Source organism: Felis catus, chromosome E2 (genome assembly GCF_018350175.1).
Source record: "Felis catus isolate Fca126 chromosome E2, F.catus_Fca126_mat1.0, whole genome shotgun sequence".
NCBI lineage: Eukaryota > Metazoa > Chordata > Mammalia > Carnivora > Felidae > Felis > Felis catus.
The window spans coordinates 44,585,909-44,611,814 of NC_058382.1; the positions used below are offsets into that span (position 1 = coordinate 44,585,909).

Sequence of the window (25,906 nt, forward strand, 5' to 3'; positions counted from 1 at the left end):
TCAAGAAAAGCCAGTAGGTGACTTTGGTGAGGAGCACAGAGGGATCCAGAAAAAGAGTTCTTAAACTATCCGTGAGAGACATTGTAGAGTCGAATAAAGAACCTCCTGGGAGTTCTGTTCGGAGAATGAGCAATTTGAGATAGCCATCCAGTCTTTCTCTTTTCCTTAAAATGCTTTCAAGAAATTAATCACATAGCGGCACCTGGGTGGCTCAGTCAGTTAAGCATCCAACTCTTCTTTTTTTTTTTTTTTAATTTTTTTTTCAACGTTTATTTGATTTTTGGGACAGAGAGAGACAGAGCATGAACGGGGGAGGGGCAGAGAGAGAGGGAGACACAGAATCCGAAACAGGCTCCAGGCTCCGAGCCATCAGCCCAGAGCCTGACACGGGGCTCGAACTCACGGACCGCGAGATCGTGACCTGGCTGAAGTCGGACGCTTAACTGACTGCGCCACCCAGGCGCCCCGACAAAATCCTTTTCTTATTAAAAGAAAATTAATTCGTGGACCAAATGAAAACAAAGCTTTTTCGCAGCAAAATAAATAAATAAATAAATAAATAAATAAATAAATAAATAAATAAATAAATAAAACTTAATCATATATCCAACAGCTGGCTAATCTATGGGATATAATTATTAGCATTTTAATGTCTCTTAGATTTAATTGTGGGGGTTTTTTGTTGTTGTTTTTTTATAGTATAAAGTCTGGATAAAGCCTGGAGCAGAGCAGTCCTTCCTGTATGGGAACCATGTGTTGAAATCTGGACTGGGTCGAATCACTGAAAATACCTGTCAGTACCAGGGAGTGGTGGTGTACTCCATGGCAGACGTCCCTTTGGTGAGTAGAGATGGTAGCTGTTAGAAAAATCAAGTATCTTTTTTAATTCAGAAGGCTGTATTTTCCATCTGTGCGCTTCAGACACTAAATTCTCAGCACCTTTTGAATTTCTCAAAGATAAGAACTGCATTTTTTTCATCTTCGTTATTTCCACCCCTCGATGCATGCTTGTTGAATGATTTTGAGTGAATCAGTGTCTCTTCTTTTGAATCCCAGGGTTTTGGGGTGGCAGCAAAGTCTACACAAGACTGCAGGAAAGTAGACCCCATGGCGATTGTGGTATTTCATCAAGCAGACATTGGGGAATATGTGCGGCATGAAGAGACATTGACTTAAAACGAAATCATCGCAAGGACTTGTGGCTGTGTGGAAGGGCCTAGCTTTGTTTCCCGTGTCTGTGTAGGCTCCATCATCATGTTGAATTTTGTCAACACTGACTTCTTCAGGGACTTCTTAGTTTAATATTCTCTCTATTGCGATTGAATGCAGGCTGGATTCTTAAGTGAAGATGGTTCAAAAATGGCATTTCAGATCTTTGTGTTTGTGACTAAATAGAATGCTGTGTTTATATTTGAATCAGAAGGCCTCTTGTCTTGAGTAACAGGTTCTAAGTCGTTGGAACTGAGGACAAGAATAGCTAGCTTATTGTTATCTGTGATAACGCCGTTTTCAAACTCATAAGAACACAAAGGATTTTTTCATTGTTTATATGATGAAAGTTAGATATTGCCATATGAGAATGGTAGGCCATGTGTTGGATTTTATGAATGAAATTTGGATAAAATAATAAGAGCAATTTGTCCTGCCAGTTTTCTATATAGTGGGTGTTGTGTGGTATGGAAGAAAATCTTGGATCTGAACCCCAGTTCTGACACCTACCAGCTGTATGGCCTTAGAAGTCATTAAACTTTAATAAGCTTAATTTTCTTCTTCAAAAAAAAACAGCTTTAACCTAAAGATGGTTTTTCGGATTAGAAATCACGTTTGTAAAGCACTTAAGCACAGTGCCTGGCAAATGATAGGTGTTAAATAAATGGTAAAATTATTTTTATATTGCATATACTGGGTATTTCTATTACTAAGGATAGGATCTTATGAATACAGCTTGATTATATATCTTCGTTCTTGATCTTTCTTTTTCTGAGATGGTATGATCCCAGGCTAATGGTATTTTCATCACCTTGATTTCTTAAAATGTGATTTCCCATGGGAGCCTTTACTTAACTGGACTAGACAGCACTAATCAGAGACCTTGATATAATTCAGCTCTTCCCATGCTTCCTAAAATTATTTTTGGAATTATTAAAATGTTTTTTTTAATGAAAAAATTCCACTAAGTTTTTTAAACTGCCTGTTTTAAATCTGCTTTTCTTTTTTTCCTGCTTATTTTAAATTCCAAAGGTGACATCTCTAAAAATAAAACATTTTTCAACTACAAAAAAGCAGTCTGCCAATTCCTGTTTTTGTATGCAACACATAAAACTGAGATGTGTATGTTTTTGTCCCATTTTTTTCAACTCTTCTCCCTCCCATGGTTCTCAACCCTCTAGATAAACTTAGAGTTAAGGGACTGCTGTATGATGAACAGTATTTTGATGGTAGCATCACTTAGTGCACACTTTTGTAATAGCCAATATCAATACTTATACATTTTTATTATTTTATTGCCATTTTGAGGCAATAGGAAAGGAGAGCAATAGACTAAAATGTTCTAACAAGTTGATTTTTTTTCCCAATAATTTTACAAAGCTCATGACCCAGAAGAAAAGGACTAGGGTGCTGTAGTCATTTTGGCTTAGCATCTTGGCTTTTTTGTGTCTGTAACCTTTGGGACATTAAAGAGACGCTTCAAGAAATACAGCTGCAGGATTCCAGAAAGAACAATAACAAAGCTCTGGGCTGTCGACCACCAGTTCACGTAGTTATAGTTTGATTGGAGAAGGAAAAAGTCAGCCATTTTCCTCATGCGGGCAAAGTTGTAATACCGCCACATGTGAAAGATATTGTTCTGCATCTTCTGTGTACTCTCCTGTGGGACAGAAAATGAAATTAAAAGAGTCCTCCCTACCACCCATCTAGTCTCACCCCATTGCTCAGAAGCACTAACCTAAGTTATCTGGAGGCTGAGTAACTTCTATAATTTTATGATACATACAATAAGTTGGTTATTGTAGTTGTTAGTAAAGCTGGTTTTGCTCTCTATGAAAACATCGCCTGGACTTTGGTTTAAAAAACAAAATTTTTATAATGAAAAATTTCAGTTCTAAAACTCTTTCAGAGTATCTCTAGACTTAGACATGTACTCAGTACATCATTGCCCCTCTGGCTGATGTTTTCTGTTTTTTGTAGATGGTAGAAGATGGGGGCTGGCCTGCAAACTTTTTTTGTTTTTGTTTTTTAGTATTTATTTATCTAAGTAATTTCTATACTCAACGTGGGGCTGAAACCCATGAACCTGAAATCAAGAGTTACATTCTGTACTGACTCACCCAGCCAGGTGTCCCTGCAAACTTTTTATTAAAGGACCAGATAGTAAATCGTTTAGGCTTTGTAGGTGATACAGTCTCTGTTGCAACTACTGAACTCTGCTCTTGTTAGCATAAAAGCAGCCATATATAATTGTCAAACGAGCATAGTTGTGTTTCAGTGAAACTTCATTTACAGAAATACGCAGTGGGATTTTGTACGTTGAAAAATACTATGAAGAAAGTGAAAAGACATCCCACAGAATAGGGAAAATGTTTACAAATCATTTATCTGATAAGGAACTTCTATCCAGAATATATAAAAAACTTAAAACTCAACCATAAAAAGACAGCCCTATTTTATTTTATTTCATTATTTTTGTGTGTGTGTGTGTGATGTGGACTTTTAATTCATACCTCCCCTCTCTCCCAACTGTGGCAGCTGAATAGGGAATGATCCCTCAGAACTCCCTGAGAAGACTAAAAAAGGGGGTTTGCATTCTTCTGGGTAGATAGGGGATGCGGTCAGAGTTGTCTGTAATAAAGCTAGCTACCTTCATCCTTTTCAAAAAGCATCAAGGAGTTCCTGGAATCTGAGTCAAGTATCCCTGCTCCTTGGCCAGACCCTGTGCTCTGGCCTAGGTTTCAGGCCAGCCCGGGAAAGACAGCCCAATTTTAATACGGGAAAATGATTTGAATAGACAGTTCTCCACAGAAGGTATACAGATGGCCAAAAAACATGGAAAGATGCTCAATGTCATTAGTCATTAGGGACACATACCTCAAAACCACAAGATACAACTTCACACCCACTAGAGTAGCTTTAGTAAAAGACACAGTAACCTGTTGGCAGGGATGTGGAAAAATTGAAACCCTCAGATACTGCTGGTGAGAGTATAAGATGGTTTAGGCACTGGAAAACAGTTACTCATAAAGTTAAACAGAGTTACCATATCACCCACCAGAGTATCCTACTAACTGGTATACAGAAATGAAAACATGTTCACACAAAAACTTCATGCAAATGTTCATACCCGCATTATTCCTAATAGCCAAAAAGTGGATGACCCAAATGTCATCAGCTGATGAGTGGATAAGAAACTGATACATTCATAAAAGAGGATATTCATCCATAAAAGGGAATGAAGTATTAATACCTGCTATAATGTGGATGACTCTTGAAAACATGCTAAGTGAAAGAAGTCAGAAACAAAAGGCCACATTGTATGATTACACTCATGTGAAGTGCACAGAATAGGCAAATTTATTTTTTTATTTATTTAAAAAAAAATTTTTTTTTTCAGCGTTTTTTATTTATTTTTGGGACAGAGAGAGACAGAGCATGAACGGGGGAGGGGCAGAGAGAGAGGGAGACACAGAATCGGAAACAGGCTCCAGGCTCTGAGCCATCAGCCCAGAGCCCGACGCGGGGCTCGAACTCACGGACCGCGAGATCGTGACCTGGCTGAAGTCGGACGCTTAACCGACTGCGCCACCCAGGCGCCCCAGAATAGGCAAATTTAAAGAAATAGTTGATTAGTGAGTGATTGCCCAGGACTGGGGAGGGGGGTATGGGGAAGGAGGAGGGAGTAATGGGTATGGAGTTCTTTTTGGGCTGATGAAACTTGTGAAATTAGATGCTGGCAATAGTTGCATGACCTTGGGAATGTACTAAAAACCATAGAATTGTACATTTTAAAATAGTGAATTCTATCTAAAATTTAAAAAAACGGGCGTCCAGGTGGCTTAGTCGGTTAAGCATCCAACTCTTGGTTTTGGCTCAGGTCATGATCTTAGGGGTTCATGGGATCAAGCCCTGTGTCAGGCTCTGTGCTGACAACGCAGAACCTGGTTGGGATTCTCTCTCTCCCTCTCAAAATAAATAAATAAACTTTAAAAAAAGAAACAGGCACTGGGCCAGATTTGGCCTGTGCACCATATTTTGTCAACTCCTGTTATAAACAAGTGAGGAATTTTAAGAGCTGTAAGTTATAAAAATTGAAGGTTGCAAATCCTCTTGCCTGTTTGGTTTCTCCCCAAATGAGCCCTCAGATGATATTACTGATTTTCAAGGATGTTTCCACAGATGTTTCTCTCACAAAACAGTTACCTCAATTGCATCCAGAGTATCATTCAGTTGTTTTCTTTCATTCTTCTGTTTGTGGTCCATCTCAGGCCCCTCATAGAAAACTCCAAAATTGAGGTAAACTTGCACAGAACCAAAGTGATTTTGCTGATTGTTTAGACAAAGCTGATAAAAACCTGTAGGAATCCCTAGATCATTACCAAATCTTGGCCTCCACCCTTTGTTGAACTCCCACCCTCTAGATTTCCCTGGAGATACCTGTTTACCAGTGTTAAATGTGCTACTTAATACCTTCTTTTCACTTAGGAAGTACAAAGAATGTTTAAGGTGGAAGGCCTTACGTGATCTTCCATGAAACTTACTTTACTGAGTATCAGTTATGATATTGTTTTGCCAAATATTAGTAACTGAGTTCTATAAAATAGTAAATTTATAAAAAGTAAATTTATTAAGTAAATTGGTTCTATACTAGATAGGAAACCATGTTTTCTCCTTTGTCACCTGTATTTCCCACATCTCTTACTGAAGTTCTTCTCAACAAGAGGAGTTGAAATTAAGAGCATGCTATTTGCCGCCTTGTACACCATTACTGGGGGATACCGTCTTGAATTTGAAACTAGAGAAAAAATTGATGTGTTGTGAATGAAAGAAGCTATCCTGCGGATGGAGTAACTTCTGCAAGGTGATTTGTACAGGAGCTAACGGTTTGGGGTATGAACTAGTATGAATTAGTGCTGGTTCTCAACTGGGATCCTCCCTTTGTGTGTGTGTGTGTGGGAGCAGGGAAGAGCGGGATTAGAAGGGCGTGGCAGTTATTTGATTGTTCTAATGGTTAGAAGGCACTGCTGGGGCCAAAGATGCCAGATACCATATGGTGCTGAAAATCCTGTGCTACACAGTGAAGGATTGTTTTATGCCCCGATTCAGAAACACTGTTTTTGTTTGTTTGTTTGTTTGTTTGTTTTTCTGTACACCTGGCTAGTAGAGAGGGCAATTAAAACCGACCAGTGTTGTGCAGGGTGGGGATATAGGCTCAATCTGGCTGTAGGAATTTTCTGATGACTGGGGAAGTGTTTTGTTGTTTGTGGATATTTTCATGGCCATGCATTTCCTTTTGTTCTGAGTCTGCTATTTCATAACTGGCTCAAGTATTCTGGTGACTGGAAAGGAATGTTATCATGTAATAAATTTATTAGTTGAAATTCTGTATTATAAATGGGTCTCTCTTTTGGTCACTTTCCCATAACCTCATCAGTTGGAGATGATGAGATAAAATTGAGCTTCTGGACCCTGGAGTTACAGTAATTAGTCACCTGGAGACCCTGCCCTGAATCTGACAGCAACGCCTGCTGCTTAATGTCCTCCACTACAGGCAGTCTCCAGGAAAGGTTTGATATTGGTGTTGAAGGCTGGTTTTTGGTGTTGAAAACTGGGTTCTTCCCCCTACTGTTTGATCATCCCTGTGTGAAAAAGCCAGGGCTAATATATCTCAGGTTGTTCTAATTTCAGGGGCGCCTGGGTGGCTCAGCTGGTTGAGCATCCAGATCTTGATTTTGGCTCAGGTCATGATCTCACAGGTTGGTGAGATCGAGCTCCACGTCAGGCTCCACACTGATTGGGTGGAGCCTACTTGGTATATTCTCATTCTCTCTCTCTCTCTCTCTCTTTCTCTCTCTCTCTCTCTCTCTTTCTCTCTCTCTCTCTCGGTCTCCTTCCCCCACCCCTCCTCCACTAACGTGCTCACTGGCCCTCTCTCAAACTGAAAAAAGTAATTTCAGTACTTCTCATTATTTACCCAATTTCAAAGAAATTTAGGATTATTACAGTAGCTGTGGTGATAAAAACAGACCTGTCTCTTTGATAGAGAAGTTAATCTGGCCCCGAACATCCTGAGAGGAGTCTATGAGGAAACCCTGTGGGGTATGTGCTGTGGCAGCAACATGCCGGTCATGTGACATTCCCAGTGTCCGCTGCACCTGCCAAGACACATTAAAGAGGGAGAAAAGCCCCTGCTACATCACCAAGAGCTAGCTAAATAGTAAGATTGACATTCATGATCATCAGCACAGTGGTTCTCTGGGAACCTGGATGGAGACAACAGTGCTGTTGGGGAGATAGGAAGGGACAGCAATGCTGAACATTTTGCTGTGTTAGAAACAGTATTGCAGGACAAAGAATTGCCCAAAATGCCAATAGCACTCCAGTTAAGAAGACATGTCTCAGACCATACATCGTGTATCAACTGATGTGTATGTTTTGGCTATGGAGTTCTTGACTGAACTTGCTTGGTTTTGACTTCCCTAGTGTCCTTGATTTGGGCTTATTTGCTGCTTGACAGCAAATAAATAAGGCATTCAGTAGGAACTTGTCCCCAAGCTGTGTCTTGATAAGCCCAGGCTACAGTGAGCTGATTAGTAGCTACTGTTCCAAATTCAGAGATAAGAAAAGGCTTTGATAAGCTAACTTAAAATAAGCTTTGAGTTACAGTGGAATGGAATGAGATCAATAGAGTCTATTACTATGTAAATAAAATTTAGAAAGTTAACAGGTTTCTAAGATAAAGAACAAGGAAATGAACAGCTTCTGACTTTACTATTGAGTTCACCATCCTTGGGCAGTGTGGTGTAAGACCACAGGATGGATAAATGTACTTGGCCTGTGAACAGGCAACTTTTAAACATTTACCTTCCTAAAGAAACAAGACTGGCCAAATGGAGCAATCTTGAGTCAGTGATTCTTAATTTGCCAGAATTACCCCTAAAAGCAAGAGAATAAATGTTGGCTCCCCTAGCCCCGTAAAGAAGCATCTTTCTTTGAAATCTCAGGGTCTGTTGCCAAAGTTCATGTAGGTTTTCATTTTACTTTGTACCATATCCATATTATTTTAATGTTTTAAAAAATGGATTCTCTCCCCTCTCATCTCCAAATCTGAGTTAACATATGATTACCTCTCTGGGAAGAGGCAGCTTGTTTGTCCCATGGCTTTGAGCACACCTCCATTGCCCCCATTTTGATTAGTCAATCCATATGTTTTAGCGATTGTTCATTCACGGAGAGTTTCCATCTTAACTGCAGGTCCATTTCATTAACAGGTAGGGAATCACAGCATAAGAAAGACAACCAGAATCTTGTATTCGAGTAAAACCTGACCCACTTAACAAAAGGAAACAAACAAAAAAAACAAGTCCCCAGTATGGCTAGAGGAGCCCTTGTACTTACCTCATAACTGAAATAGAAGTATCCATTCTGGTAGGCAAATTGCCAGAAGCACTCTGTGCCTCCTGGAGGGATCATGACGGCAAAGTCAGATCGATCTGCTCCATGGAAGAGGGGCTGGTCCCCAGAACCAATAAAGGGTTCTGTCTTCAGGCTCCTAGCAGAGGTCACTAGGTTCAGAACCACCAGTCCAGCTCCAGAGAGCAAAGGGAACATGCTGCTTTCTGAAGATTCCTCTGTAGGTGAACTGTCTGCACAAGCCCAGTGAAACCAAGCAGTTTAAGACACCTGCTAGGGTAATCATTAACTCACAAGTCACACTTAGGCCAGTTTCAGGGCCACACATGGATATTCCATAATAGAAGTGGCGTGATACCTCCATGCTTGGCTCACAGGAAGAGGTTTTGTTTTTACCTCAAAAACTCACTGCAGGGTGCCTGGGTGGCTCAGTCAATTGAGCATCTGACTTCGGCTCAGGTTATGATCTCACTGTTCATGGGGTAGAGCCCTGAGTTGGGCTCTGTGCTGACAGCTCAGAGCCTGGAGCCTGCTTCAGATTCTGTCTCCCTCTCTCTCTCTGTCTGCTCCTCCCCTGCTTGCACTCTCTCTCTCTCCCTCTCCCTCTCTCAAAAATAAGCAAACAGTAAAAAAACAAACAAAAACAAAAATACCTCAGTGGCTTACCAAACCTACTTCATGGCTGCTAGATAGAATCTGCTACTTCAGAAGAGGTATTTCTCTCCTTCCTTTGGGCTATGGTTTTTCATACCTGCTTCTTGGGGGTAAACATTTGGTAAGTTTATTTACAACCATCTGAATATACTGACAAGGTTTGGCCGGAGAGATTCTTTCTCTTATTCATATCTAATTGCTAAATGATACCTATTGCCCCAGTAGGACATATGGGGCAGATCTGTTTCAACAGAATTTGTTCTGTCCAATGCTAGAGGTTAGAGAGCAAAAAGCACAGCATGGGAATATGTGCAAAAATTTTATGGATAAAGTGAGCGAGAGGCAGTGGTGAAACCCCTCCCCTGATAATCCTTGTTCTTTCTCCCACCTGACTGATACATTCATCTAAAACTATACAAAAACCCCTTAAAAGACTATTTCTATTATTCAAACTCTTGATCTTTCTTCTTTTATTTATCACTTCTTCACTCACAGCGGGGGAAAAAGGCTCACTGATCCACTGACCTCATGGCTGACATTGAGCTAAGAGATTTACTTGCTTATTTATTCTCTCAACAGCCCTGCAAGCAAGAGAGGTACCATTACCTACTGACTTATAGATAAGGAAATGTTCATTCAGAGATTGAGGTGGCCGGCTCACTGTCCCAGAAGCGCAGCTGGTGCAGCTGGGGCTTTGAGTGAGCCTCACCCTCTTACCTACCAGGACAGTGTTTCTGGACAGTCTTTGAGTGCTGACAGTGTATAATGTTTTTATTTCAGCCATAATCTTAAAAAAAAAAAAACAAAAAAGCATTAGCACCTTCTAACCAAGTATTGCTTCAGAATTCAGTGCATTGACTCCAAGTGGTAATATCTTAAGTGTCACAAAGCTAATAGGCAAAGAGCAGACTTCATAATAGTGTTCAGTTCTAGCAAAGGCTACGTGACATCACCGTACCCTTCAGGCACAGTGATTTGCAGCAGTCTTGCTAAGGTGAAGGTGCGAGAGATTGGGATCACTTCTCAGTGCACGGTGGCACAGGCACCCCCACCCACATCCTGTCACGGCTATAGTCCCAACACTACCCATGTCATGAGCAGTGACTTAAATTCAGCAAAAGAATCATCAATTCACAGTACATTTCATAGTTCTATGGAAGCTGTAGGCATAGTTTTATGTGTGTACCCATTTCAATAATACTATCATAAAAACACCTCTGAAGTTACATTAAAAAGTGTTAATGGACTTATGCATATCTCAGTTTGAGAAACACTGATAAGGATACTCTGCTTCCCTGAATATATCCCACATCTCTCTTCTACCTAGAGAGCAGAGTCTAATAATGTGAGAGTGGAGGAGAGAAAAGCTTCTGGATCCTAACCCTGTTTAGGGGAACCAGATCAATGGGGATTTGGGTCTCACCTTTTCACTGTAGCTTCATTTGGGATTAACTGATAGGAAAACAGGATACTAAATTCCAAAACATGTAAATATATAAAAAAGCTCTATAAAGTTTCTAACTTGTAGGTACAGGATGAATTTTAAAACTGTAGCATTTCTTTACAACTTGCCTTTCACTCAAATGTGAGAAAGGGGGAATTTTGTCCCAAAATATGTTATATGAAGAAATGGACAAATTAAAAGGAAGTTTCCACATCTCTGTTGGACATGGCTTTCAAGGATTGAAACACCCAATACAAGCTGACATCAGCTTCTTAACACAGTCAACATGGTTCAGCAAAGATTGTTCAACATGGTGCTACCTCCATCTGCTCATACGTGCTGTGCTAGAATTAAATAGCTACTTAACATTTGAGAGAAGCAAGACTTTAATGAAGAGTGCTACAAGTTATGGACAATAATTAGTTCTCATATTTTAAAAAAAGATTACAGAAAACACTTTACTTTTTTTTTTTTTTTTTTTTTTTTTTTTTTGCCAAAAAGACAGTCTTTAAGGATGTCCGAGAGAGACAGCAAGCACAACAAGGTACAAAAGGAGAAGGGAATGTTGAGTTTCAGAGCAAGACACTAACACAGCACAATTAGGGAATCAGGCGGAAGCAACCATTTCACAAAGAATGTAATTAGGCATTTATATTCAGTCAAGATTTTTTTAAGCTTTAAAAGTCCAGCATAAGGAAGAGACTTGGGCAGGGGGACTGGGGTAAAGGGCTAAGCTTATCTACAATCACCATTTTACCAAAAAACACACTGGTTCAACCACAGGAGAGGTGGAGGTTAAACCTGCCTGCCTAGCCCAGCAAATACTGGGAGCAAATGCCAAGGCTGTCAGGTCTAGATGTTGATGTTACAACTGGCTAAAGAATTTTTAAAGAGACACTGATTCCACCAGGACTGGTCTCTCATCAACCTGGGTTCATGAAAGATAAAGGTCCTTTGCATTTGCATCAGAAGGCCAAAGCTTTACCTGGAACAAGTTCACTCCAAATAATGCTCACGTTGCTGGTTTTAACAGGTCAGAGTCATGAGTGGCTCCTAACAGACTCCACCATTTCCTAGGAGAAGGTTCTACTGATTACCAGGGATTTAAATTCAAGCAAACCACTAAAGAAGGGAAATACTAATGATATTCTGGCACTGTACAAGCTATGTGCCTGTCATCTCTGCCAAGGACATGGGGTGGACTTGGCTTTGTTTCTCAGCTCCATGATCTTCAACAGCAATGAAGTAGAACTGGTACCTCCCCCATGTTGGAGGAGGATGCCCAAAATTCTCATCCCAGCCCAGCTTCTGAAAGAAAAACAGACTATCAGGGGCTATTATTAGGAACCATGCTCCTGTGAATTCTGTGGAAATGAAAGCCTGTTTCAGTTCATGCCAAGTTTTTTCATGGTCCGCCAGCGATCCTTAATCATCACAGCTGTTCGGTTAACAAATGGATAATTTTTGGAAATGGCAGCCCAGTTTCCTTCTCCATATTTCTGCACTCCAGCCTTGACCCACTCGCTTTCTTCTACAGTCCACTTCTGCAAAAGAAAACCAAAATATTTATCACAACCTGTCTCTCCACTTATTCACATTTTCCTACAATGAAGAGGTAAACTCACGAATCGTAGGACAATAATCTGAACCCAAAAGAAGGGTTTATGTTTTTAAAACATGATATAGATAAGCTAACACTGTGGATTTAGACATTTAATAATTTTCCGTGTCCTGCCATTTCATCGTCAACTAATAATCACTTCTGCATTAAAAACTTCAAACGTACGTTGTTCATAGTCAGGAAAATGTATCAGAGGTTTCTGTCCTCCTAGGTTTTTCTTCCAGAGAATTTCTTCCTTTAACTTACTTTGGATTATCTGGAATAATCCTGGATTATTTGGAAAATTGAAAGACCTTCTTCCAGGTGCATGGAAACATCCTATGTCCTATGCATGTTCCAGGTGCATGGAAATACACCGTATGCCGTGAGGTGTGCGTACTTATTTTACCTTTGTTCTATCCACACGACCAGAAAAGGTCAGAAAATGTCATTTTAAATTACCTGCTTTCTTGTTATACTGGTTGCACTCTCTTCATCTGGTGCTGCTGGAAAACATTAAAAGTAGATTCATTTCAGAGTTCACCTTTCTCTTGTGAACAAACCACAAGAAAAAGACATCAAATGTTCTTAAAAGGAAAACTTAATTGGAATTTCCCAACATTGAGAGAAGAAAGGCTGTGACTAAATGGTAATTTGTTTTTGTCCTTTGTTTACAAGATAACAGTCATTTCAGCCAATGAGAATCTCTACAGAGCAAATAGTTTACAGACAGACATTCAATAAAGACATTCAATTAAGGTTAATGATGGATTTCAGGCTTTTTAGTAAAACCTACATGACTTTTAAAATTACTGAGTGACTGTGTTAAAACTCTAATATATGCACATATACAAGTGACCCTTAAAGAATGTGGGGGGTTAGGAGCCCCAACCCACAATCTAGTCAAAAATCTACACTGACTCCCCAAAAACTTAATAGCCTACTGTTGACCAGAAGCATTACCAATAACATAAACAGTCAATTAACATATATTTTGCATGTTATATGTAATATATTCTATACTCTTACAGTAAGCTGGAGAAAAGGTTAAGAAAGTAAGAAATAAAATCCTAAGAAAAATACATTTACAGTATTATACTGTATTTATTTTTTAAAAATGCACGTCAGTGGACCTGTGCAGTTCAAACCTGTGTTCAAGTGAAGTGTATTACAATGTTGTGTGTATAATTTCTGCTTTACAACCCCTTGCTAACCACTGCTTTGAAATAACACAATTTTACTGTCGTAAGCCAGAATTTTCAAATCCCTGATCATTTTATGTACGTAAAGTGTGGTTCAAGATCTTAACAAGAACAGGATGGTAAGCCTTAAACAAGAACAGGATAGTAATTATTGTTCCCCACTCAGAGAGACCATGTGAGATCTGCTCAAGTTCCACATTCTCACCATAAGGAAAGACATCAGGCCTCAAAAAAAATGCACAAAGATAATTTTTCGAAAGGCCAGAGGGCTATAGGAGGGTATAGTAGTATAAAAGGCATGCCGTTGCAAGCCAACAAGAGCCATTAAAAAGCTGCAAGAAAAGGCAAAATTGCACACAGGTGAAACTTGCTAGAGGTCTGCTGCAGCAGATGCGACTGTCCCAGCAGTGCTTCCTACAGCAGTGGTGGTGGTTCAGGAAAAGGGATATTTACAGACAGAGTCAGGTTATTTATTTTTAAATCGTGGAAGTACTTCATACTGTAGTGGAAGCAGATTTTAAAGCTGATAAATCTGGACTGCACTGGAAGTAGATGTTTTCTGGAACTTTTAGATCCTGTTGTTTTTAAATATTTTATGCCACTTTTATTGATTTTCTGTTACTTCCATTTCCTGTGTGATCTTGATCTTGCCAACTATGATTGTGCCAATTAAGGTACTTTTTAAGGATAAAATTGGGATTGGCAGGTTTACTGTTGTTGCTGTGTTACCAAAGTCTTTAGAATCTCCAAGATTATGTTTTAGTACTTAAGATATTTCCATTAGAATGCAAAGTATGTGGTGGGAGATATTCTGATGCAAATGCTACAAGTTTTAATATTAATTATGGAAAAGTAAAGTTTCTTATTTTGGAAAAAAATAAACTGGTAAGAGATTTTTTTTACTTAAACAAGAAATGCAGGGAATGGCCACTTCTACCTTTAATTAAAAGACTTTAGGAAGAACATCAGCTAGAATTAAATATAGGATTTATTTTTTTATTTATTTATTTTTTCAACGTTTATTTATTTTTGGGACACAGAGAGACAGAGCATGAACAGGGGAGGGGCAGAGAGAGAGGGAGACACAGAATCGGAAACAGGCTCCAGGCTCTGAGCCATCAGCCCAGAGCCCGACGCGGGGCTCGAACTCACGGACCGCGAGATCGTGACCTGGCTGAAGTCGGATGCTTAACCGACTGCGCCACCCAGGCGCCCTAAATATAGGATTTATTAAAACAAAACCATGGGGTGCCCGGCTGGCTCAGTCCGTGGAGCATGCTACTGTTGTTGATCTCAGGGCTGTGAGTTCAAGCCCTGAGAACTTGGGTGTGAAGCCTACTAAAAAAAAAATTTTTTTTTAATTAAAAATTCTGTTTAAAGTGCTGCTTTGACAGTCTCCATCGTTTAATGGGAAAGGACATAAAACTGACTCCTCGTGAATCACAATGAGGAACTTACTAGACTTATACAAGTTTGGAGACAAGCAGTTTCTGGAACATTAATGTGATAGTAACAGGCATCTATACTTCAGCTACTGTCAAGGAGACCAAGGAGAATGTCCTAGCTTACCCTGAACTTGAAACAGTTCATCCTCTTCCACCCATGTCTCTTTTTCTTCAACCCCATTAGAGCTGTTCCATTTGCCTTTGGGTACTCTGAGGGGAGATCAACAAGAGGACAAGATGTAAAACAGATTCATCAGGGTCATCCCATATTTTACCCTCGGCTCTCTCACGGCCTGTACTCCTCCCTGTTCTGTGACCACAGTGGAGATCCATTTACAATTCCCAAAGTCCTGACCTGGCGTCTCCATGTCATTGTCCCGCAGGCTGCAGGATCATCCCTCAAACTCAGCAATGAATGAATACACCACTGTCCCCCTCAAAATCTGTTCATTTTCCTGTTCTTGGTTGGTTAGTTGGTTTGGATTCTCATTTTAAAGGTCTCACTCAGCATTCTTCTAACCCAGAACATGCAAACTGCTCCCAGTTCTTCAAAGACATGCCCTGGTCCTATCTCTGAACTGCATTCTTTTCCCTCTCCATTCCCCTTGTCCAAGCACTGGTACCTTTCACCAGTATCACTAGTCTCTTAACTGGAGTCTCTGTCCTCAGCCCCTTCGCCTTCCAAAACCACCTGAACATCAGTCTGAAATTACCTCATCTCTGTTCCATGATGGCTTCTCCCTGCCTCAGCATTGAAGCCTGTATGGGTGAATGAAGATCCTCCAGTCTGGCTCCAGACAATTTCTTGCTACCAAAGCCTCCTCTCTCCACCCACACCAGCACAAACGGCAGCCATGCCTTCTGCTCTTTTCCTTCTATAAGCTCTGTTCTTTCCTCTCTACACTTCCCTCTGCTTGGGATTCCCTTCCCTGCGAAGTAAAATTCTACCCATTTTTTAAGGCCATCATTCCCAATGAAGCTTACCCTAAGTCTTGGCCCCCAATACACACAAAAAGCCTCCACTTCTCTGCCCTTGTGGTTGTGCTTCCACTTTATTAAACAGCCAGTTCACAGCATACCCCTTAATCATAAGCACCTTGAAGGCAAGCTCTGTATCTTCATTTGTCTACCTCAAACATCTAGCACAGTAACACATAATCTAACAGGAGCTGGAGAAGTAAATGCTAGAGTAGTAACAGGATTATCAAAGAGCTGCAAATAAATTAAACCACTGAAGATCAGAGTGTAAGCAAATAAGAATCCTTCCTGTAAAAGTGAAATGTTAAGTACCTGAGTGTAATCAAAAAAAGTCCCAAAGCTAAAGAAATATTCCCAAACTTGAATTATTGAATAAATGAAAATTGTAGTCAGTCTTTTCTATTCAACTTTAACTATGTTTACCTGATTAATAATAAATGGCCCTCGGAACATAACACAGCACAAATCTGATCTCAGAATTGTAACATCTTTTGCAAAGCAAACATGTAAAGTATCTGATTTTAATTTTGAAGAATTTATATAGATCAAATGACTTGTAAAACTTGACCAACAGAGTACAGAGACAAACCTCTGCCTCCTTCCCCAACTATGAATGGAAATTTATTTTTAACACTGGCTAGGTATTTTGCAAATGAGTAATGAAAGCTGTTCACTTAAGAAGTACACAGACTTCTTAAGTGTAACTCAAGGAAAAAAATTCCTTGAGTTCCAGGAGTTTTCTATGAAATTGCCTACATGGCTGAGACAAATGGTAAACTATCTACTTTACTTTATTTTTAAGCTGGGTCATATCCCCAAAAATATTATTTCTGAGAATAATTTGCTTGAGACAAAGTGAAAAAAATTACATGATGTTTTTCCTTTTTCAGGATATTAACTGTGTTAATTACTGTTTATAAATAAAAGTCAGGATTACAGCTTTAGTTTTCTGCCTGCTTATCCCCATGCTGGGATAAAACTGATTTTAACCTCTGGGACTGTCATTTTCACCCATGTGTCTGTTCACTCTGCCTGCAGACAATCTGCACAGACCACTATGGTAACCTCCTGCTCTTCCTTTGAACGCAACACCTATTCTGTGTACACACGTTTGGTTTTGCCTAACTTCTGTTGTGGAAGGGGCTGAAATCGGTCCTCATCTCACTGTGAGGTGGCTGTGTAATCCTAGGCAAGTCACGTCACTTCCTGGTCCTTAAGCTCCTGTTGGTAAAGTTAGAACTTGATGAGCAGTGAATGGGCTAGAGGGGTCTGGTCTAGAGGGGTCGGCAAACTACAGCCTCTGGCTGCTGGTTTTTGTACAATCCTTGAGCTAAGAATGGTTTTTACATTTTCAACGGGTTGTAACAAAACAAAACCAAAAATAAGCAATAGAGACACAAGTAGCCAGGAAGCCTAAAATGTTAACCCTTTGCTGGCCTTTTATGTAAGTTTTGGGTAGGACCCTTTAAATTGCAAGAAACCAAGAATTATTATTTTATTTAGTTAACAAATAAGCATTTGCCCTGTGCCAAGTGCCACTGGACATATAAAAATCTACTAGTTGTGACCCTGCCCTCCAGATGATATACCCTAATCCTGCCTTCAATTCCACCAGCCCAGCTTCCTCCAGATCCTGACTACTCATTCAGTAGCAGTCTCCAGCCACCTATCTGATCTCTTTGCCTCAGTGCCTATTCAGAAGCCATCCGTGGCAGTTCATCAGGCCCTCAGATCAGCTGTAGTAGAATTATCTGGGGTATAGTTAGAAAAGCAGATTACAGATCCTGCCCCTTCTAATTCAGTACTCAGGATCCTGGGATTATCTATTTTATTAAACATCCCACAGGTCACTGTGATAGGAAGCCCAGCTTAAGAACCTCTGACTGATAGAATACAAAAAGAATTCAAGACCTAGCCCATCTACCCATCCACACATTTCTTCCCTTCATCCTCTCTGTGCATTATATTCTTTTGCCATACAGAATACATGATGTTTTCTGGAGCATACTAGGCTTTCTCATGACTATACAAGAGATCCCTGCTGTCTAGAACCCCCACCCCACAATATGCTTGATGACCTCTTATTCATCCTTCAAGGTCAGCTCAACATTTGCTCCTCTGCAAGGCTTGTTCCACCCACAACTTTGCTGAGCAGACTGAGCTCTTCTTCCCTGGAGCTCCCAGGTACCTCACGAGCAAATCCTTTAGCCAGGCTTTTACTGTAAAGGACCAGAGAGTACCTTCAGATTTGCAGGCCTTGCTGTCTGTGTTGCAATTATTCAACTCAGTGTAGCATCAAGAGCAGCCACAAACAATACATATGTGATGTTTGTGGCTGAATTCCAGAAGTGGGTGCCAGACATATTTGGCCCAGGAGCTGTAGTTTGCCAACCTCTGCTTTAGAATACCCTTCAAACTTCATGCGCTTGACACATGAGAGAGGTAAACAGGTCTAAATCTTCACGAATCTTCCCATTTATGAAACCACTGTAATCATGCATTCTCTACAGTTTCCTCATCTGTTCATAGCAGTAATATCTATGCTTTACAGGACTGCTGCAAGGAATAAAGGAGAGCATGTATCAAATGAGAATAAAAGTGTGTTGAGCTCCATTTGCTTGCCCAGCCAATGACTCACTCACTTCCCAATGTAGGTAATGGTATGTATTGTGCAGATTTGTGCCTGAGTGTTAATCATTTAGATGCCACAGCCTCTCTGGGCACCTAGCACATGCATGTCAGAGCAGTGGTAGAGATGGCAATGACCTTGGGTGACCAGTGAGATGATCACTTAAAGCAGGGTTGGCAGGGGAGATTCATGGAAGAAGCAGAATTTTAAGAAGCATCTTGGTGTAGGTGGTGTATGGGCCATTGACTTTTTGAGTCAAGACTGATTAGGGTTAAAAATCCCAAAGCCCAACTTTGCCACTTTTCAGCTTTGTGATTTCAGGCAAATCAATAACTTTTCTAAACCTTTGTCATCTAAAAGTGGGGCTAACATATCACTTACAGAGTGAGGATTCTAGAGATTCAGTAAAATAATATGTGAAAAGTGCTTGGCCCATGGAAAGTACTTCATCAATATCAGCTTCTCTTCCCTTTGAAGGAGGGATGGGATTCTCACAAGCAATAATGGAGGAATGAAAACCCAACTGTGAGGAATGAGAGGAAGCAAGAAGAGTACAGCAGTAGAAACAAAGAGAGTATGTTCCAGACAGAACAAGCAAACCAGTTTGCTTAGAGGAAGGATCCACAAGAGAGCACAAAGGGTAGCAAAACTTAAAAGCCAGCCCATGACAGGGAGCAAAATATAAGCATTCTAACCGCTGCCCCACAGAGCCTAGCAGAATGTGAGAGATTAGGAGATATTTACGGAGTTTGCCAAGTCTTAAATACTCATAGAAGGTGCAAAACTATAAATATTCATAAATCTTTTTAAGGATCAAAGTCTAAAGTGGCCTAACTCAAACAAATTTCTTTTAACAAGGAAGACTGATACTTAGTAGTCAAGGCACTCAGAAGTTTGCTAAAAATGAAAGCAGCAATGAGTAGGAGGCTCTGAAACCCTTCCATCCTCACTCACGCCTAGTGCAATGCCTCGAAGCCCACGGGTGGGGCTTCAGAACTGGCAGGGATGGCTATGTCGTCACTCCCCACTCCCAAGTCACATTCTAGCAGTCTGAGCAAGCCTTGGTGGTGAATAACTTAGCTGAAAGTTACTTCATTCATGGAAGCAATACCAGGCCCAACCAGGACCACCAACCAGCCCCAAAACTGCCACAAAGAAGGTCTTCATACTTGGGATTCTTCTCCCCAGGGAGGGGTTGGTTGAGAACGGTGGGCTTGGATGGTGATGCCGGGATGACCTCCTGGGAGGAGTCGAGGCCTGTGCTCGGCTCAGTACTCTGGCTGTCCTCCTCCAAAACCAATCTGCTTATTGTCATGCGCTTGTTCTTGGGCTGCAGTTCAGAGCCACCCTCACCCTCAGTAGGGGCTGAGCTTTCATTTTCATCTTTTCTTGGTCTCTTGTTTTTGAGGGCTGGTGATGGCAGAGACACTTGATTAGGAAGTACCAGATCTTTCTGGTCCAGTTTTGAGAAGGCTGCCTCAGAATCTTGTGCACTGGACAGAGTCTTGAAAGCTGCTTTCAGGGTCATAATTCCAATGGTGGTTGGGGTACTCCGTAACTGCCTACACGTGAAGCAGATATACAAAGATCAGTCTCACCATTACTGATGCTCATCCAAACAGCCACAACTTTTCCAAAGTGTGAAGCTTCAAATTAGAGGACTCCTCAAGTTGAGGACACTTCATTTGGAAAAAAAAAAAAAAAGTTGCTCAAAACAACCTTTAATTATAAAGCTTCCATTTATAAGCATAAATAGAGGCTTTATATGATATAGAAGTTGAACTCTGGAGTTTAAACTCCCAAGTAAGAGAACCTTAAAGGACTAGGGCCAATGACACTCCTCTTCCAAGAGACCTCCTTAGCCAGCATGCTAATCCCTTTAGTCTGCATGAACTATAGCAACTACGTCAGAACTGTGTATGGTGCCGAATAGCTACGAGTCTGTCTGGGCAACCAAATGACAATTCAGCAATCTCACCTTGAAGTCTAAACTCTTCTTCCAGCTCTCCAGTTCAACCCTCATGTGAAAGAAGGAAAAGACTGGTCTCCATTCTGCCCCTTTTCTCCCATAGCACACTTATAAATGGGATTTTGAGAATTGTCAGAGTTAGAAGTGTGCCAGTCTTGGAACAATGAGAAACTGCCTTTTCATAATAAAGTTAAGTTCAACTATGATTTGGAATAACTGGTATAATTAAATTAAAAACTGTTAGGAGAGGGCAAACTGGCACCCTACAAGCCAAACCCAGCTGACAGATATGTCTTGTTGCCTAACCTATGCAAGTTTTGTTTTCTTTAAATTGGACTAATTGCCTCCCCAAACTGGGAAAGGTCAAAAAACAAAACAAAAACAAAACTGGATGTCTCACATAAAAATTTGAACTGAAGTTTGGGCAGCCTTGGACATTTCCACATTGCAACAATCACACGAAGCTGAAAAGCATGCCCTCTCTGGTTCACACTCACATGCTCTGAAATGCATTATCCTGTACTCACTCCTGTACATTTTCTACTGGGCCCCCAAAGGCATCTAAACCTGTAACCCCTGCTTTAACAACTTGTCTTGGGAATCTGGTTCACAAGTCTGAACAGTGCATTAAGAGATCAGGTATCCACAAGGATGTAATGAGTGAATATGGGCAAGGCAAGGACAGAACAACAGAGAAGGAAAGAACCTTTGAGGAACAACCAGTCAGGAACTTCTGTCAGGGATATGACATCGCATCTTCAATATTCTCATTTTCCCGAGGTGTGCTCTGTAACTCCCACGCTGCCTTGTATAAGTCACCAAATAACATGTCAGTACTAGGAGAAACTAACTGATTCTACTCTAAGGAGACTGCTTCCAACAGACTACCCTTATGTTTCACCCAAGATCGCAAAAGGGCATCCCTCTCACCTTGCAGGTTCTCTGAGTGGCTTCTGCACAGGCTCTGGTGCTGGCTGTTTATCTTCCTTCACTGTACCTGAGGCGACAGTCTCAGATTTCAAAGCTTTTTTGGCCATCTGGGAAAAGAAGGATGTCATCAGGAAGAGGAAGTCACAGAATTTCATTAAATCTCTTCTTTCACGAACGTACACACTGAACATGCAAACATGTTCACTTATAAATCCACTCAAGGCATAAACTAGAGGAGGACATACAAAGGGAAAGAATTCACAAGAACTGTCTCAAATGTCTTGCTTTTTTTTTCCTCAAAAGATGGCTCACAATTTTCTATACTAAAGGAGAACTCAATTTGAGTGGTGCTGACCATCTTGACACTGCAAGAATTCAACCTTTTGGACAACAAACAAGTATGTGATTTGACTCTACTTCCTCTTCCATTCTTCCAATCTCATCTCTAATCTAGTTTCTGAATGCCAAATATACTTTTGGGGTCATGGACAAAAGTCAAACTTTTTTTTCCAAACTTGGGGTAACTAATGCTTATATTAATATCTTTTACTTTGTGTATAAATTTTTTTATAAAACATATTTCACAAATATGTTTTTCCAATCAACTCTGAAAATCCTTACTTATACCACATAAAGCCCTGAGTGGGCCAATCCTGCTCTAACAACAACTGCCCATTTGTCTCCCTCTGACTGAAGTTTTATACATTTCCAATTAGTCTAGTATCATTGTTTCAGATATGCATATCTGTAACAAGTGGTGTCTTAAGAACTGAGAGTTCTAAGGGTGTCTGGCTGGCTCAGTCAGTGTCTGGCTGGCTCAGTCAGTAGAGCGTGTGACTCTTGATCTCAGGGTCATGAGTTCAAACCCCATGTTGGGCGTGGAGCCTACTTAAAAAAAAAAAAAAAGAGGGGCAGTGCCTGGATGGCTCAATCATCTGAGCGTTTGACTCTTGATTTCGGCACAGGTCATGATTTCATGGTCCTGGGATCACGCAGGCTTTGCGCTGGGCATGGAGCCTGCTTGGGATTCTCTCTCTCGCCCTCTGCCCCTCCCCCACTTGCACATGCTCTCTCTTAAAAAAAAAAAAAAAGAGAAAAAGAAAAAAAAAAGAACAAAGTTTTGTCCCCCGCCCCCCCCCCCAACAGTAGAAGGTTATTTTTCCAGTTATCTGGAATACAAAATAAAGGACCCCAGGCCAGGCTCAAGTATCCTGACACTTGCTCCCTGAATATTCCAAACTATCTGCTTTACAGATAATTTCACATCTGCCAAATGACTGCTAGGACACCTAACACTAGTCTAATATGGGCCTGGCAGATCTACTGTTATGAGCTAAGATATTTTCTTTCTTTCTTTCTTTTCAAGATTTTACTTTTAACTAATTTCTGCACTCAACATGGGGCTTGAACTCACAGCCCCAAGATCAAGAGTCATGTGCTCTATTGACTGAATCAGCCAGCCTCCCTGAGCTAAGATATTCTCAGATGTTGGTGATTTAAAACCAAAATCAAACCAAAACAAAACCCTCTCACTCAGTTTTCCAGTATCACAGGCCACCCTATAGGACACACTAGGTTCTTATTCTTCCACATGCTGTCCTGAGCCTCACTGCTGCCATTCTTTATGCTGATCACTTTGATCCAATTAAAGAACGTCTTCATTTAGTTTATGCCTTATCATACTTCTCATCACACCTTTCTTCTCCAGTTATTCCTTCCTCCTCTTAACAACCCTATTATACTGTACCTACCAAACCACTCTTGCTCCCGAACTGAACTCAAATTTCATCTCCTTTGGGAACCACCACTCATTTCAAGTGTTCCCCTACTTTAACCACAACAGATTAATCACATGTAGGAGGTATAAATGGAAGGTGAAGGAAACCAGGTACGTTCCATGTACCTCTGTCAGAATCTCCGCTTCTGTATATTTAAGGCATTTAATTAAGGAAGACAGTGCATATAAATCAAAAGTCTTTTACACACATTTACTCTTTTCACTTCTAAAAAGAGCTGTCCTTTTCTAATTGCCTGCACATGCTCAAGGCCACATCACAGTTACGGGAAGAGAAGGCCAAGCCCCACCGTGAGGAGGTAGGGCTCTGCGTCATCCAGGTGACTCTCCAAGAAGCGCAGCATCTTCTGCTGGAAGGTCTCATAGGAAAAGTTCTGGATAACAGGGTGGGCCAAGTTCTTCTCACGGATAATGTTCAGCAGATCATTTCTCAGCTTCTACACAAAGGACCGATATTTGCAACATAAGAAAGGAGAACTCTAGTAAAAATTCAGTGATGGTGAGTTGAGACAACACTATCGACTTTCAAATGCTGTCAATGGCCATCAGTGTTCATATATAGGAAGGGGAGCCTACCACAAAGAACAGGGCAATAAATTATGGATCAGCCATAATGGGTTAGTATGTAGCTATAAAAAAATACGAAGACCTTAGGATCTAACGTACCTTTACACATTTACATAAAGATTTTTAAACTTAAGGAAAAAAAGGATGAAGAAGCTCCTTACGTGCTAATATAGAATGACCTTCAAGATATATTAAGTGAAAAAAGCAATTTACAAAATGCTCAAATTAGTGTGTAGAATATGCTCACAGGTATATATGGGAAGAGCAGGAAGAATGGATATATGTATGTATCTCTGTATACACACACATAGGCTTGTTTGCTTGCATATGCATAGGCTAGACTATCTCTGAAAGGATAAAAGAAAAAAAAAACACTCGTTGTCTATGAGGAGATGAATGAGGTGGCTAAGTCAAGAGATAAGAGAATTTTCACTAAGCTCTTTTGTTGTACTTTTTGAATTTTATTATGTACATGTATTACCTTTTCAAAAACTAAAATTTAGATTTACAAAGGAAAGAAAAAAAAAAAGAGCAGGGCACCAACAGAGCTTTTGACTCTGAAAATAGAGGAGTTAAGTCCTCACCAAGGCTGGTTCTCAAGTCTGCAGAATCAGCATTTATGTAAATAAAGTTAGGAGCGTTACCCGAAGTTGATAGCTTATTACCTGGTGCTGATCACTTAAATAAAGTTCTGCCACAAACCAGACAGAAATGGGCAAGAAAATAATTTAGGTAAATTTGTACAATACAAAATAAATTTTGAAAAGTCAATCTCACAATGTTTTTATCCCGTATATAAAAGACAACGTGCTAAGGATGCCAAATATTTAAATTACATTCCTGACAAAGAACCCTTTCCCTGTTTCCCCACAAAAAACAATGAGATGGATTTAAGTCAGGGAAGCAAAAGTATATCAAATTTACCTGAGTTGTGGGGTCCTTGGACATATGTTTTTTCAAAATTTTTGAAGCCTTTTCAAATTCTTTGTTTTTGATACAAATAATGACAGCCTACAAAAGGGGAAAAAAAACCTTTTTTTTTTAACTGTTGTAATAATGACAGGAGTAATCAGAAAATCAGGTACTAAAATAAACTACTAAAAAGTAAAAGTGAGCCTTATTTACCCAAGAAATTTTTCACAATCTATCAAATTCCTGTACTTAAAAACTAACAGTCACTGCTCAGGCATTATGAACAACTGTAAGCACTCTTCTTTCATTGTGTAGGGTAGTAGATTTTCAACATTACACTGGATTTTTAAAAAATAGCTGATAAAGCAAAATCTGATCCTCTGGATTACAGACCATTTACCCAAATTGAATAGGGCCTCCCAAGGAAAAGCAAAATGGACAGGAGTCATTCCAGGTCCCCAGAACAATTGGATCTGTTCTTTTTGGACGCAAAGCTTTGATATAATGATGGGGACAGAGTGGGGATGATAGACTGTTGGGGGGGAAAAGCCATTTGCTGACCATAGGGTTCGGCTCTCCATTCAGGAAAGGCCTGAGGCCATTTCTGTAGGAGAACCAACACAGCCTCTCACTACCGTAAAACCCCAGCTGGCAACTCCAGTTAAAAGTGTACAGGAAATTACTGAGATGAACAAATCCAATGCATCCACATGTAACACACAAAAGGGGCAAAATTCCCGGCAGAATGAAAAAGTCTCATCAGCTACAGAGAAAAAGAAGAGTCCTTTCATAAAGAAACCCCAAGAAAAGATATGCAGAGGTAAAATGACAGTGATCAAAAATTTTTAGGGATTTTTTTTTTTGGTTTTATTTTTTAAGTCATCTTTACATCCAATGTGGGGCTCAAATTCACAACCCCGAGATCAAAAGTCACATGCTCCACTGACTGAGCCAGCCAGGCACCCCAAGGGATATTTTAAAAATATATGTGTACATTTTTTTTTTTTTAATTAGAAAAGCCAGGGGAAAGTTGGGAGCATTTGGAGTTATCTTACAGAATAAAGTAGCTACTCTAAATCCTGTGTCAAAGAGAGGTATAAGAAACATATCACACACACACACACACACACACACACACACATACACACACACACAC

General features: G+C 40.3%; 3 protein-coding genes across 12 annotated transcripts in view; 1 reads left to right on the forward strand and 2 right to left on the reverse strand.

Annotated features, from left to right (window-relative positions):
- The window catches only part of NIP7 (nucleolar pre-rRNA processing protein NIP7), a 63,177-nt gene that overhangs the window by 862 nt on the left and 36,409 nt on the right, over positions 1-25,906 (forward strand). For 5 of the 7 annotated variants that reach the window (XM_006941672.5, XM_023245591.2, XM_045046167.1 and 2 more), the window contains exon 4: positions 700-840. In XM_006941672.5, the coding sequence (XP_006941734.2) occupies positions 700-840 (141 nt within the window). Of the gene's footprint in view, positions 1-699; positions 841-1,056; positions 1,899-21,779; positions 22,347-25,906 lie in introns of those variants that run through there. The other 2 variants (XM_023245592.2, XM_003998195.6) reach the window with 2 other exon arrangements.
- Positions 2,477-9,105, reverse strand: TMED6 (transmembrane p24 trafficking protein 6). Of its 2 annotated transcripts, none has more exons than XM_045046166.1 (4): positions 8,611-9,105; positions 7,241-7,361; positions 5,416-5,567; positions 2,477-2,869 (listed from the first exon to the last, which is right to left on the reverse strand). In XM_045046166.1, the coding sequence occupies exons 1-4, from the start codon at positions 8,821-8,823 to the stop codon at positions 2,636-2,638; spliced, it is 720 nt and encodes a 239-aa protein (XP_044902101.1). In that variant the 5' UTR covers positions 8,824-9,105; the 3' UTR covers positions 2,477-2,635. The 2 variants fall into 2 exon arrangements, with proteins under 2 accessions (XP_044902101.1, XP_044902100.1); XM_045046165.1 differs by having other exon boundaries at positions 7,241-7,367; positions 8,611-9,102.
- Positions 10,925-25,906, reverse strand: part of TERF2 (telomeric repeat binding factor 2) — a 40,494-nt gene continuing 25,512 nt past the window's right edge. Inside the window, exons 5-11 of one of the 3 annotated variants that reach the window (XM_011290188.4) lie at positions 24,763-24,849; positions 23,562-23,708; positions 21,477-21,583; positions 19,747-20,139; positions 15,095-15,180; positions 12,786-12,829; positions 10,925-12,267 (exon numbers count right to left, since the gene is read on the reverse strand). In XM_011290188.4, coding sequence (XP_011288490.2) covers positions 12,109-12,267; positions 12,786-12,829; positions 15,095-15,180; positions 19,747-20,139; positions 21,477-21,583; positions 23,562-23,708; positions 24,763-24,849 — 1,023 coding nt within the window. In that variant the 3' untranslated portion in view covers positions 10,925-12,108. The remainder of the gene's footprint in view (positions 12,268-12,785; positions 12,830-15,094; positions 15,181-19,746; positions 20,140-21,476; positions 21,584-23,561; positions 23,709-24,762; positions 24,850-25,906) is intronic. The other 2 variants (XM_023245587.2, XM_023245588.2) reach the window with 2 other exon arrangements.